Below are 13,322 nucleotides of genomic sequence, written 5' to 3' on the forward strand. Positions count from 1 at the left end.
CTTCCTATGACTGAATTTTTTTTTTTATAAACCAAATTGTTTTTCCTAAGGAGATTTTGTAGAGAAGAAATAGCATTCCTTCCTCACCCTAGATAAAACACAGAAAGGAAATATAAATGCCAGTTTTTATTGTTTATTTTGACAAAAGCATAATTCTTCCAGTGATAAAGACACTTGCCATTTTTAACATGTAAACCTTAAGGAGGTTGTGTACCATTTGGATCTTCGCTGGAGCGAAAACAAATCATGGTAATTTTTAATTATGTAAAAATTTAAATATATTAAAAGTTGAGAGAAGAGTTTAATGAACTCCCATGTACCTATTACTTACTTTCAACAGATATGTACCAGCATTTTGCAAAATTATTTTCATCTATTCTTCACTCTCTGCCCCGCCCCCTACACACACACTTTGTAAGACTTTCCTAGGGTTTTAATTTTAAAAATCATATTTTCAATATTCATTTCTCTAACAATTGAGAACATTTTTCTTAATATAACCACAATTCATTATGATACCTTACAAAATTAGTAATAACTCCTTAATATTATCTAATATCTAGTCCATATTCAAATATTCTTGATTGTCTAAAAATGTCACCTTCATTTGGTTAAGTATTTAAACATAATGCATTTTTTTGAAGTCCTTTACATATGACAGAGATTTGTTTAAAAACTCCATAGGTTAGTAATTTACAGCTAGGGATCAACTCAAGTGTGGGATTATTTGACTTGTGAGAGCAGGGAATTCAGCTATCATAAAGATTTTGAGGTAAATACATAAAGGCCAGTGACAGGTCTTTTTTCCCTACTAGGTTAATGACCTTCTCTGGAATGCAGATTCCACTGTGCTTGCAGTTTGGCTGGAAGACCTTCAGAGGGAAGAAAATTCCACTCTAAAAACCTATGGTAAGACAGCTCTAGTACCTCAGCCTTCTGCCCCATAAAATGTAATTGAAAGTAGTAGGCCATGGAGTTTCCTTTATCCTTTTCACTTAGTCTTGTAATGGAATCAGAGATAACTGAGGGGGGTAGGTAGAGATGAGGGAGTGGTTAGCTTTTGATGGGATGGATTTCAGTTATGTATCAGGCAGGGTCTCTAGAGAAATAGAATCAGGGTAAGCTGGCTGGTTGGAAATTCAGTGAAGAGTTGATATTGCAGTCTTGAGTCCAAAATCTGTGGGACAGGCCCACAGTCTGGAAACTCGGACAAGATTCTCTGTTACAGTCTTGAGGCAAAATTCCGTTTTCCATGGGAGGCCTTAGTTTTTGCTCTTAGGCTCTATGAACTCTTTGGTTGAGATTTATCCACATTATGGAGGGTAGTCTGCTGTACTTAAAGTCAGCTGATTATAAAGGTTAATCACATCCGCAGAATACCTTCCCAGCAACGTCTAGACTAGTGTTTGATCAAACAACTAGACACCATAGCCTAGCCAAGTTGACATGTAAATTATCACAAGTCATCAGTGCTTTCTCTTCATGGATGGGACCACTGTAGCAAATAAAAATGCTAGCCAAAGGAATACTGTGGAAGTGAAAGAGAAATGAGATTAGATATAAGTAAAAATCTTCTATAGCTTTTAAATTGCAAATCAAATTGTAAATATGTATTTTTCAGTGTATATGTAATATGTGAAAGCATTAGAAAATAAAGATGCGAAGAAGAGGAGTTCTTCCATAATTCTGTCACTCAGTAATAATCACTATTTAAAGTTTCTCGTCTTCCAGATTTTATGTATACATCTCAGTAAAGCTATAATCTCATTTTTGTTAAATATGTAGGTATGATACCTGCAATTTTGTAACTTGCTTTTACAGTGTGTCACAAACTTTCCATTTCAGATATCTATCTGTGTCATTTTAAATTGCTGTATATTCATTTATGCTACAGTGTATTAAATCTTAGTTGTTAGACATTTAAAGTTTTGTAATTTTTCACTGTCATCAATAGCAGTGCACTGAACATTTTTTTCATAAATCTTTTCATTTGCTTGATTATTTTCTGAGTGGCTTTCAAACTTTTTAATCAATAGAACTTTAACTGAAATGTTACTGAGAAGCTCATTCATTCATTTATTCATTCAACACAATAGTTCTCAACCCTGGCTGCAGCTTTAGGAAAAAAAAAATGCTACCAATGTCTTATTTCAGAGCTGCTCTCAGTGTGTTATAATGGGGACTATACATCAGTAGTAAATTAAAAAAAAAGGTTCCAGGTGATTTTTTTTTGGTAAACACTGACATTTATTTACTTATTTATTTTTAATTTTATTTATTTATTTATTTTTGGCTGTGTTGGGTCTTCGTTGCTGTGCGCAGACTGTCTCTAGTTGCGGCGAGTGGGGGCCACTCTTCCTTGTGCTGTGTGGGCTTCTCATTGCGGTAGCTTCTCTTGTTGTGGAGCACGGGCTCTAGTTGCACAGGCTTCAGTAGTTGTGGCGCATGGGCTTAGTTACTCCGCGGCATGTGGCATCTTCCCAGACTAGGGCTCGAACCCATGTCCCCTGCATTGGCAGGCGGATTCTTAACCACTGCACCACCAGGGAAGTCCCCAGGTGATTTTTTAATGTGTAGCCAGAGTTGAGAACCACTGATTAACCAGGTGTTAACGGCTGGCCCTGTGTTATGCTCAGGATAAAAGTGTAGCTGCAAGAACAGCCACAACATCTGTCCTCACAGAGCATGAGCATGTAGTCTAACTTAACCCAGAGGTAGGTTGAAGTATTGTAGTAGCCTTGTTTGAGAACTAGGTTGGATTTGCTGTGATTGCTGAGTTAAGAATTAGTGATGAGGGAGATGTTTAAAGAAAAGAAATTCCTTAATATAATTAAAATCTTCATTTATGTTTGTCATCTGTTTAACAGAGGTTGGCTTTGACATGATTAGGTCTTTTTTTTTCCAGCTTTATTGAGATATAATTGACATACAACGTGTACATTCAGGAGCTACAATGTGATGATTTGATGCATGCATGTACTGTGAACTGTTTGCCACAGTAAGGTTGATTAACTCATCCTTCACTTCACATAATTACCATTTTTGTTGTATGGTGAGAACTTTTTTTTGGCTGCGTTGGGTCTTCATTGCTGCGTGCGGGCTTTCTCTAGTTGTGGCGAGCAGGGACTACTCTTCGGTGCGGTGCGCGGGCTTCTCATTGTGGTGGCTTCTCTTGTCACGGAGCACAGGCTCTAGAGCGCAGGCTCAGTAGTTGTGGTGCACGGGCTTAGTTGCTCCACTTGCCTCCATGCAAACTTCAGTAGTTGTGGCACGCAGGCTCAGTAGTTGTGGCACATGGGCTCAGTAGTTGTGGCTCGTGGGCTCTAGAGCGCAGGCTCAGTAGTTGTGGCGCACGGGCTTAGTTGCTCCGTGGCATGTGGGATCGTCCCAGACCAGGGCTCGAACCCGTGTCCCCTGCATTGGCAGGCGGATTCTTAACCACTGCACCACCAGGGAAGCCCGGTGAGAACATTTTAAATCTACTCTCGTAGCAACTTTCAAGTATACAATACAGTATTGTTAACTGTAGTCACCATGCTATACATTAGATCTCTGGAACGTATAACTGAAGGGTTTGTACTCTTTGACCAACTTCTTCCTATTTCCTGCGCACTACAGGTTTTGGTCTTGTTCTTTTAAGGGTAATTGCATGCTAATCTCCCTTGGACATAACTGCATGCAAAACACCTGGAAGAAAATAGTAAGCGTCTTAAGCGTAATACAACATAGTGATGCTAGTCTAGTGCTCTTGGATTGAGTGTTTTAATACTTTTAATCTAATTGCCAAATTTTCTTCTTTCTAAGTCTTAATGGAAAAAAACAACTCACTAAAGCACTGTCCTGTGGTAGGAGCCTTCCATCATCATGGTCATAAAGTTTGAAGGTAGAGGTAGAAATGAACACATGTGCTTCTGACCTTATTGATGCTTAATATTTTATCCTCATGACAAACTATACTTTAACAATTATTGTTAATATTATTATCTTAATGAAGAGGCTGAGCAGAAAGGGTCATTTGAAAAAGAAAAGGGTGTCCTCATCCCTCTCTAGCAAGTGGTACGAAGTCTAGTCCTCAGACCCCTGCCTCTGATGGCCTCCTTTTCATTTTCCCCTGCAGTTCAGCTCTGGACTGTTGGAAACTATCACTGGTATCTCAAGCAAAGCCTGCCCTTCAGCACCTGTGGGAAGAGCAAGATTGTGTCTCTGATGTGGGACCCGGTGACCCCATACCGGCTGCATGTTCTCTGTCAAGGCTGGCATTACCTCTGCTATGACTGGCACTGGACGACTGACCGGAGCTCAGGAGAGAATTTAAGTGACATGGCAAATGTGGCTGTTGTTGATGGAAGTAAGGAGCTGGAAAGTGTGTCCGTGGGCCCGCAGGGGGCCTGAGCCAGGAGCCTGCAGATGTGGTGGTTTGACTGAAACAGTGCAGGATTTTTATTTGATTGATTATTCTGGTTGTTTGGTTTGTTTTTACTTGTTTTGGTTTCGCTTGAATGGGAACGCCCTTAGGTGAGGCATGTACTCCCCTGAGAACCATGGTCTCTCCTCTCCCCCTGCCTCCCTCAACTCCCTTTTCTACTACAGCCATGGCCTTTACACATTTACTTGTCTGGGCTTTGAAGACATTGACATTTCTGACCCTGGGTGGAGAGGAAGACAACAGTAGGCTTCTGGCGTTGGTGTGTCAGCCTTGCCTTTGTGCCCTGACATAGGGTTGCGTTGACCCTCACACCACTCCATTATGTTGCTTTATTTTTTGATATATATTTAATTTATATATATAATTTGCTTGCTAATTATATACCTTTCCAGTATCTTCAGTTCAAGTTACAGACATCTGCCTAGTACTCGGATTGGATTGGTATTTTTTAATTAGGTTGAGGCTTTTTGTTTAGTGAGGGGAAAGAAACTAGGGAAAGTCAGTCTTTCCTGAATAGACAGTTTATTTATTGCTAATGACCTAAAGGAAAACTTGCTTCTAAGGTGGTAACGTGAGTTGATGTACTAATTTATGTTCTATGTAGTGATCGTAATACTGATTTTACAATCATATGTTCTATATAGAGGACTTAAGCACCTATGCCTTATTACCAGATCCATGCACAGGGAAGTGCTTTAAGGATTTTGGTTTATTCTGGCTTGGTTGCAGGCCCAGGTTTAAAGCTAGAACTCTGACCTTTTGGCCTGCTTGCCCTAGTCCCTGGCACCTGAAACTCCAAGCCCCGAGATGGACTGCTATAGGCCTGGAGGTGACAATAGCCAGATATAGACAGAGCTCTGACACTTACTTCCCTCCTCTACACTGTATTTAAGCTTATTCATGATAAAAACACCAACAGTTACTTTTAAGAATCGCTGTATATTTTCTACCACCATTATTAATTAGTGGTACTGTGCTGTTCAGATGCCTTGTTTTACGAATTGAACATCCATGTGTCTCATCCTCTTTCTCTCTCGCATGCAGACAGGGTATTGGTGACAGTCTTCCGGCAGAGTGTGGTTCCGCCTCCCATGTGCACCTACCGACTGCTGCTCCCACACCCTGTAAATCAAGTCATGTTCTCGGCACACCCTAAAAAGAGCAATGACCTCGCTGTCCTAGATGCCAGTAACCAGATTTCTGTTTATAAATGTGGTATGTTCAGAAACTGTTATCAGGATGTTCTGAATCAAATCTCCTACATGAAAGCAAATTACAGTTTGGTGTTGCATTAGCTCTAGGGCTTCCAAAAATTTTGAAGTTTATAATTAATATCATTCTTACTGTGATGTTTAATTGACTTGCAGGGTTTTTTCTGTGTTTGTGGAGGGTGTTCAATCCTACTCTGGCTAATAAGAACAATTCCTTTTGCTTTGTTGAATTTGAAGGGTTAGTTATTTAAGAATAATTCTCAACCCTAGAAAGAACGTAGTATCTCATTACATCCTTAACATTGCCATTGCACGTATTTTCAGTTGATCTCACAGCTTTCCTAGGAGCTGTGTCAGAGGTGGAGTTTTTCTGTTTTATAGATGAGGGAACAGCATGCCGGAGGGTTTGCAGTCTGCTTGAGCAAGAAAGGACAAGGACCTCTACTTAGGTGTTTTAGCATCTAATCTAGTTGTCTTTCCACAGTCACATTGCTGCCGGTTTCTAGTTGCTTTCCTGATATACTTGAAGAACCTGAAATTTGTGAATTCTGTGGTTGTATCGTAGGTTATACTGGCTCATGGCAGTGGTAGCCTTGTTTTCAAATAAGTTTTGAATTCTTAGCCTGAAAGGTAGGCAGAAATTTAATTTAAGAAAGAGGTTGAGATGTGGTTATTTTCTAGATTGCTTTATTTGTAAAGTGGATTACCTTCTAGAGCCCATTAAATGCAGAACCCCATATCCTTAGTATCAGGAAAAATGTTTGTAGTTTACTATGATAGTATTTGCATTTTTTTTTTCCTAGGTGATAGTCCAAGCATAGACTCTACAGTGAAACTGGGAGCTGTGGGTGGAAATGGATTTAAAATTTCTCTTAGAACACCTCATCTGGACAAGAACTACAAGTAGGTTGTTCTTAGTTGCCTTGGACCTCTGGGCACAGAAGCAGCCAGCATTTAGTCCTAAATTCAGCCAGCTGTTATTACCTTATCCTGTGCCTGTTGCTCAGTGGAACAAGAAGTAGACACAACACCTTGGTCCTGGTTTTACAGCCTGGTTGGAGAAGTCAGTTACCTATATATCTGAATATCGTATATGCTGATGGGTGGCAATGGAGCATAGGTCTTAGGCTGACTTAGAACCCATTCCCCCAACATCCCTGGGGGGATTTTCAACAGGGAATATCCCATGGGAAAGATGGAGATGCAGATGGTAGAGCAGAGTGCATTTGCTTACACAAATGAGGATATGTACATTGTTAATGTGCGGCTGACCTAATGCAGTCTCTAGTTTGTTTCATCCTACAATGCAGAACTTTTGGTTGCTGTGTTTTGAGGCTCTCATGTTGCAAATCAGAATGCATTTTCCTATTGAAACAGTACTACAAACAGTTGGATATAATTGAATACCTCAGGTGCACTATAGGCATTGTAAAATGACCCAGAAGCCAAATTATTAATTATAAGTCCATTTCTGTGAGAACCCAGAATTTGATTGTGTTCTATTTAATAAGCCCATGTTCTTAACTAACGCAGTACTTTGTCTCCTGGGCGCACTTATTTCTAAATTAATGGGAATAATGAGCAAATAACTGAATATAACAAATAAAATGTTTCTTAAATGCCAATATATGCAATATATTTAATGAATATATTTCCTACCTGTGTATGATTTGGGAGCTGTCTATATAATGCTTAGTAGTTTTTCAAAGAGCATGTACATGGATTATTTCATTTCACAGACTTGGAAGTTCAGAGGACAGATTAAAGGCAAACTAGAAAGCATGAGGAAATTGAGAATATAGTTTCATTTTTTAAAACATTGTGAGAAGGATAGCTCTAAGTCATTTAGAGAAGATTTCATGAAGGGCATAAATAACTTACCTTGAACCTTGAAAAAGAGATAGGTTTAGGATTGCCAAAGAAGGATTGAGAATGTTGAGTGTGGTGGGCAGAAGAGTGTCAGTGAGAACCCAAGGCAGGAATGCTCCTGCGTGGGGCTGAATGCAGTGAAGAGACTGAGTCCAGGGAGAGCTGCTTGAGTAGGAAGATCAGACTAGTGACTCAGCTTTAGTGGGTGCTGAGGATGTGCTGCTTGAGCTGAAAGACAGGAAGGAGCCATTGTGAGTTCCCGCGTGAAGTAGTAAAAACAGGCCCTCCTCCAGTGTCTGAATGCTACAGGAGGAAGGCATTAGCGGCAAAGAAGTCATCTCCCAAACGAGTTAGTCATTTTGATACGAGATGCTTAGGATCCGTTCAGCTGAGACCTAAATATCTGCTGAAGCCTGGTTTGAATGCTGGTAAATGGTAACCATGGAAGACTGCTGGGGTTTATTAGTGTAGGGCCTGGGGCTGTCAGTTTTTCTTGTGTAGTCAGTTTCTTGAAATGTTCTCTTCAAATCTAAAGATCTCAGAGTATAAGATACTTAATTTTAAATACTAGAAAAATGTATTCTTAAGCCAGGCAAACATTATTTTTGGATTTTCTGGTATTGGGCATTACCTCAGGTTTTGTCCCTCCAAATAATTAGGAGTTAACTATATATAAAGTGGTTCATCCTTCATTCAGGAAAATCTCGGTGATGTTAAAGTTTTATTCATGTTTTGTAAATTCTTCGATGTTTAAAACAGAATTCAGTTTGAGAACAGTGAAGATGAAGTAAACCCACTGAAGCTTGGCCTTCTCACCTGGGTTCAGGAAGACGTTTTCCTGGCTGTGAGCCACAGTCAGTCCAGCCCACAGTCTGTCATTCACCATCTGACTGTGGCCCCTTCTGCGATGGATGATGAGCAGGGACAGCTCAACATTAGGTATTCCAACAATTCGCTGTATTCCATGTGTTAATAAGCAGATAGAGTTAGGCTTCTTTTATGAGCATGGGACTTTTTTTTTTTTTTTACTTCCAGTGAGCAGGGTTGAGGGGCAGTGGCTTCCTTTTTAGACATACTTAGCAAGAGGGTTAAGTCTAGTTTTTAGTCATGTCAAAATATAGACTAAAATACATCAAGAAGTGGTGAAAAATAGCACAACTGCCAAGAGATGAGGCAAAACATTTTTAAGGTGTGTTAAAAATTTTCATTCACCTTATATTCCAGCAGAGTAATTATTAGCCTATGAGAATTAGCCACTCTAATTACCCTTGTTAGTTATTAAAATCGACTATGAGATCTATATATATGCACTTCATTTTGATTTAGTGACTTCAAAATACTTCTTCCAGCCTCCTGTACATTTTGTTTGGCACTTGATTGCATTTATTACTAGAAAACCTCTTCTGTTTTTCTTTGCTAAAATTTCATAGCTCCCTGGCCCTGAGTTTCATTTTGATTCCCGACTGCATCTTTGTCACGTAACAGGTTTCATTAATGAATGTTGTTTTCTGTATCGCAAGCCCTGTTGTGCACCAGATAGCGTTGTGTGGACAGCTCCGAGAAATCCTCAGGTTTCCAGTGTCAAAACTCGGCACCTTCGGCATACATTGATAGTAATCCCCAGATTCACATGTAATTAAAGTTCTGCTGGTTAGGTTTAAATTCTGAAAACCGTTGTTGCAAAATTAGGAACCTTTCTTTATTGTATACATGAAGCATATTCCAAATGCAGTCATTAATTTCTAATCTTTGAATGATACTGCTTCATATTTTTAAAAAAATATTTATTTATTTATGATTTATTTTGGCTGCGCCAGGTCTTAGTTGTGGCACGCAGGATCTTTTTTAGTTGCGTCACGTGGGATCTAGTTCCCCAACCAGGGATCCAACCCGGGCTCCCTGCATTGGGAGCGTGGAGTCTTAACCGCTGGCCCCCAGGGAAGTCCCAGTAATGTTTCACATTTTTAAAGGTTTTGTGAATATGTCTGGATGCAGAATATGTTCTAGCTGCATGCAGACTTAACAGGGGCTTCCTTTGTAAAACAGAGCAATTTACATTAGAAATGCCTAAATTATGCATGTTTCCACTACTAAAAATTTGAAATTTTTTTATCATCTTGTAGAAGGTAAATGCAGTCATCTCATTTGCTATAAAGGAAGTGAGAAGTCATTTAAAATATATTTCTGCTGCTTTGACTTTTGTTTCTCAAAAAAGACTATTTTGTTCATAAAAAATGTTAGTCTTTGACAAATATATAGTCCCCCAATCAGCTTATAGCTTACATTTACTATAGCTTGTGCTTTGTAAAAGGTACCCTTTTAAATGCTTTTCCTGTATTAACTCACTTATTTCTCACAGCACCTCTCTGAAGTATGTACTGTTGGCGCCCTCATTTGACAGCTAAGACAGCTGAGGCACAGAGCAGTTTAAGTAACTTGCCTGAGATAACGCAGGTGGAGCCAGGATCCAGTCCCAGCCATTGCACCTCCAGAGTCTATTCCTTTAACTTCTCAGATAACTTATCCTCCCCAAATTTGTGGCATCTTGGGGGTTTTTGTAGATTTGTTTAAAACTCTTTGAATAAATGTTAGCATTGGCACCATTTGCTTTTATCGTACCTCTTCCACTTCCTTTAAGACATGTCTACTCTTGGTTCATTGACTCAGGAAAAAATATAATGGCAATAACAGATTCCTCTCTTCCCATTAAGGGAGACCCACAGATTTCTATGAATGAATATAATAGCAATATAGGTATTAAGCGTGCTCACTTTCCCACAGATTCACTGCTTTATTTAATGCAATAAATTGAAATAAGTTGCAATAAGTTATGTAAAGTTGCTGCCAGAATAGGAGTGATGACCTCACAATGTAGACACCTACTTATTGACATTGTGGAAAATGTCATGTGACAGGTAATTGCTTTACCTGGGCTTGTGCTTGCAATAGTTTATCTATTAGTGTGTATATACATATGTGTGTGCATTTATTATGTTTATGTTATATTGAAATAGGCAGTGCAGCACCAAAGGAAAATTGCTTCTTTTTCTGTTTTGCAAAATCAATGAAATGTCACTACTTTTGAGAAAAACAAGTCTGTTCACACCTCCTTCACTTCCTTTGTTTTTTATTTTACTCTTGTCAGTTCATCTGTGACAGTGGATGGGGTCATAATCAGTCTGTGTTGCAACTCCAAGACCAAGTCAGTAGCACTGCAGGTGGCTGGTGGTCAGATACTTAAGTACCTTTGGGGTGAGTATCAAAATGTTAGGAAAGCGGGGGCTTCCCTGGTGGCGCAGTGGTTGAGAGTCCGCCTGCCGATGTAGGGGACACGGGTACGTGCCCTGGTCCGGGAGGATCCCACATGCCGCAGAGCGGCTGGGCCCATGAGCCATGGCCGCTAAGCCTGCACATCCGGAGCCTATGCTCCATGGTGGGAGGGGCCACAGCAGTGAGAGGCCCGCGTACCACAAAAAAAAAAAAGGAAAGCATGTTTATGACTTACGTAGATATTTAATTCTTGAGTACATATACTTGTATCTTATCAGTGTTGCCGTGATTATTAGGTCTTTTAACTACCCTGAAAAACCCTAATCTATAGAGTAGAATTAGCTGGTGTGTTCTCCCTGTATTTTCTCTTGTAATGAACTGGAGTACTTTACTGAGTTTCCAAAACACATTTGGAAAGTGATTTAAATTGCATGTTAAGTATTTTAGCAAGTATTAATGTAACAGTTTTTTTTTTTACAAAGAGCGGATCAGCTCTTGGTAAACCTCATCTGCCAATCCTGCAGAATCACCCTCTCTGGCTGTTGAACCATGGAAGAACCCTGGTGGATTTCCTGTTCGATTTCCTTATCCGTGCACACAGACCGAACTGGCCATGGTTGGAGGAGAGGTAAGTAAACACAGGCAGAAAAACTTACCACTTAGAGCAGTGACCCAGGAACTGATAGCATTAAGTAGAAAGAGTGTGTACTTTGGAGGTGGACCTGAGTGTCCACTAAATCTCAAGGCAACAATGAGGAGTTACTCACTCTCAACAATGAGAAGTTTCCTGAGCCTCAGCCTGTAAATCTCTGAAATGGGATTAGGAGATTGCATGTAGTGGTTAGTTGATTCCTTTCCTTGGAAGTATAAATTCAAAAATAGAAAAATGCAATTGGCAGACTTTTATCCCCATTTGTACAAAACATTCAAAGTTAGTTTATAAGTAACTTTTGGGGACAACAGAAATGTAATCTTGAAACTAGTATTCAGTAGGTTATCATTCATCAAATATTAGAATGCCTGTAATTGTGGCCGGTGGTAGATACAGTGGTTACAAAACCAAACAACTGACTAGTTCCTGCCCTTCTGGAATTTTTAATCTATCAATACGGGTATGGCTGTCCCTTCTGATAGGAGAATGAAGTAAATGAGCAGCGTGTAATGGTAGAGAATAGAGAAGTGTTTGAGGCTAGTTAGAGGATGGTAGCTGTGAGGATGGGGAGACCAACTTTTGGTGGTCTGGGAAAGCCTCTAGGAGGTGGTGGTGTATGTGCTGAGATGTGAAGAAAAAGAAAGTTCTATCTCTAAGAAAGGGAGAGTGTTCCAGGGAGGAGGAACTATCCATACTGTGAGCTTAGAAGAGCTCAGCTTCCTCAAGGAACCTAACGGAAGCAATGGCTAGTCCTTAGTGATAGGCCATGGGAAAGAGTGTGGCTTTGCTCGTTTAACATAGATTGGAAATTGATGATTTTAATCAGGGAGTAGTGTGATGTGCTTCATGGTTTGAAAGGTTATTCTGGCTGCCCAGTAGAGAGTAGGTTGAAAGGGAGGAGAGTGAAAGTGGCTGTGAGTGGAGGCAGTGAGGGGCCAAAAGGTGATACGTTTGAGACATGCATAGGAGATAGAAACGGCGGGGCTTGCTGATGCACTGGATGGCCTCATAGCACACTTTGCACTGGACCAACCACATCTTAGGCACCTTCAGTCCGCATTACAAGGACCTAGATGTGAAATCATAGGGCAATGGAACCATGTAATAGAAAAGTTTGGTTTAACTAGTTTGGTTAGAATTGTTTGTAATTTCATATTTTATTTCTTTGCAGGAATATGTCCTCGGTCTGACTGATAGATGTCGCTTTTTCATCAATGACACTGAGGTATCAAGGCTTGTCCTGACATTGGATCTTTTTCAGTCTTGGCTCCAAGTAATATAGCTAACTCTCCCCTTTGCCTCCCTGACCTTTTGTAGGTTGCTTCAAATATCACATCATTTGCAGTATATGATGAGTTTTTATTGTTGACGACTTATTCCCATACTTGCCAGTGTTTTTGCCTGAGAGATGCATCATTGAAAAGTAAGTTTTCAGTGTATAAAATAGAAAATAGTCCCTGTTCTAATATCGTTTGTCCTTTGAAGTCTTGATGACTTAAGATTGTTGCATACTTTGGCTTTTTATCATGAGTCCTAGACTGGAGAAAACTTTTCAAGTTCATTTACTTAGCCCCTAATCTCAACATGATATCTCAGTTGAATCACTCCACATCAGTTAGCAAAGAGAAGGAGGTCCTTCCTTAAGCAGCACATCCTAAGGTAAACAAACAATTTTCAGGAAATTTTTTAATATAACTAATATTTTACTTTGAATTACCATGTAGGCACCAAACTGGCAATATGCTCAATCTTCTTTGTAATCTTCCTTTTCTCACTGTGGCAACCCTCCATTGTGTATCTGAAGGACTCCATCTCATGGCTCATAGGAAATCGGCCACACTTTTTTCTGTGTTCCACGTCCCCCCACCCAGCATGTTTGTGTGCGCATGCACAC

The 13,322-nt window shown here is 39.8% G+C and overlaps 1 protein-coding gene and 1 long non-coding RNA gene across 7 annotated transcripts in view; one reads left to right on the forward strand and one right to left on the reverse strand.

Annotated features, from left to right (window-relative positions):
• ELP1 (elongator acetyltransferase complex subunit 1) overlaps window positions 1-13,322 on the forward strand; it is a 64,919-nt gene that overhangs the window by 15,570 nt on the left and 36,027 nt on the right. For 5 of the 6 annotated variants that reach the window (XM_033427486.2, XM_049710944.1, XM_049710947.1 and 2 more), the window contains exons 10-18: window positions 816-909; window positions 4,118-4,348; window positions 5,471-5,641; window positions 6,441-6,540; window positions 8,266-8,445; window positions 10,652-10,758; window positions 11,301-11,404; window positions 12,600-12,653; window positions 12,746-12,851. In XM_033427486.2, coding sequence (XP_033283377.1) covers window positions 816-909; window positions 4,118-4,348; window positions 5,471-5,641; window positions 6,441-6,540; window positions 8,266-8,445; window positions 10,652-10,758; window positions 11,301-11,404; window positions 12,600-12,653; window positions 12,746-12,851 — 1,147 coding nt within the window. The remainder of the gene's footprint in view (window positions 1-815; window positions 910-4,117; window positions 4,349-5,470; window positions 5,642-6,440; window positions 6,541-8,265; window positions 8,446-10,651; window positions 10,759-11,300; window positions 11,405-12,599; window positions 12,654-12,745; window positions 12,852-13,322) is intronic. The other variant, XM_049710948.1, reaches the window with a different exon arrangement.
• On the reverse strand, window positions 655-7,632 carry LOC125964672 (uncharacterized). Its single transcript, XR_007477908.1, has 2 exons — window positions 7,519-7,632; window positions 655-1,528 (listed from the first exon to the last, which is right to left on the reverse strand). It is a non-coding gene; the product is annotated as an uncharacterized LOC125964672 (long non-coding RNA).

Source organism: Orcinus orca, chromosome 6 (genome assembly GCF_937001465.1).
Source record: "Orcinus orca chromosome 6, mOrcOrc1.1, whole genome shotgun sequence".
NCBI lineage: Eukaryota > Metazoa > Chordata > Mammalia > Artiodactyla > Delphinidae > Orcinus > Orcinus orca.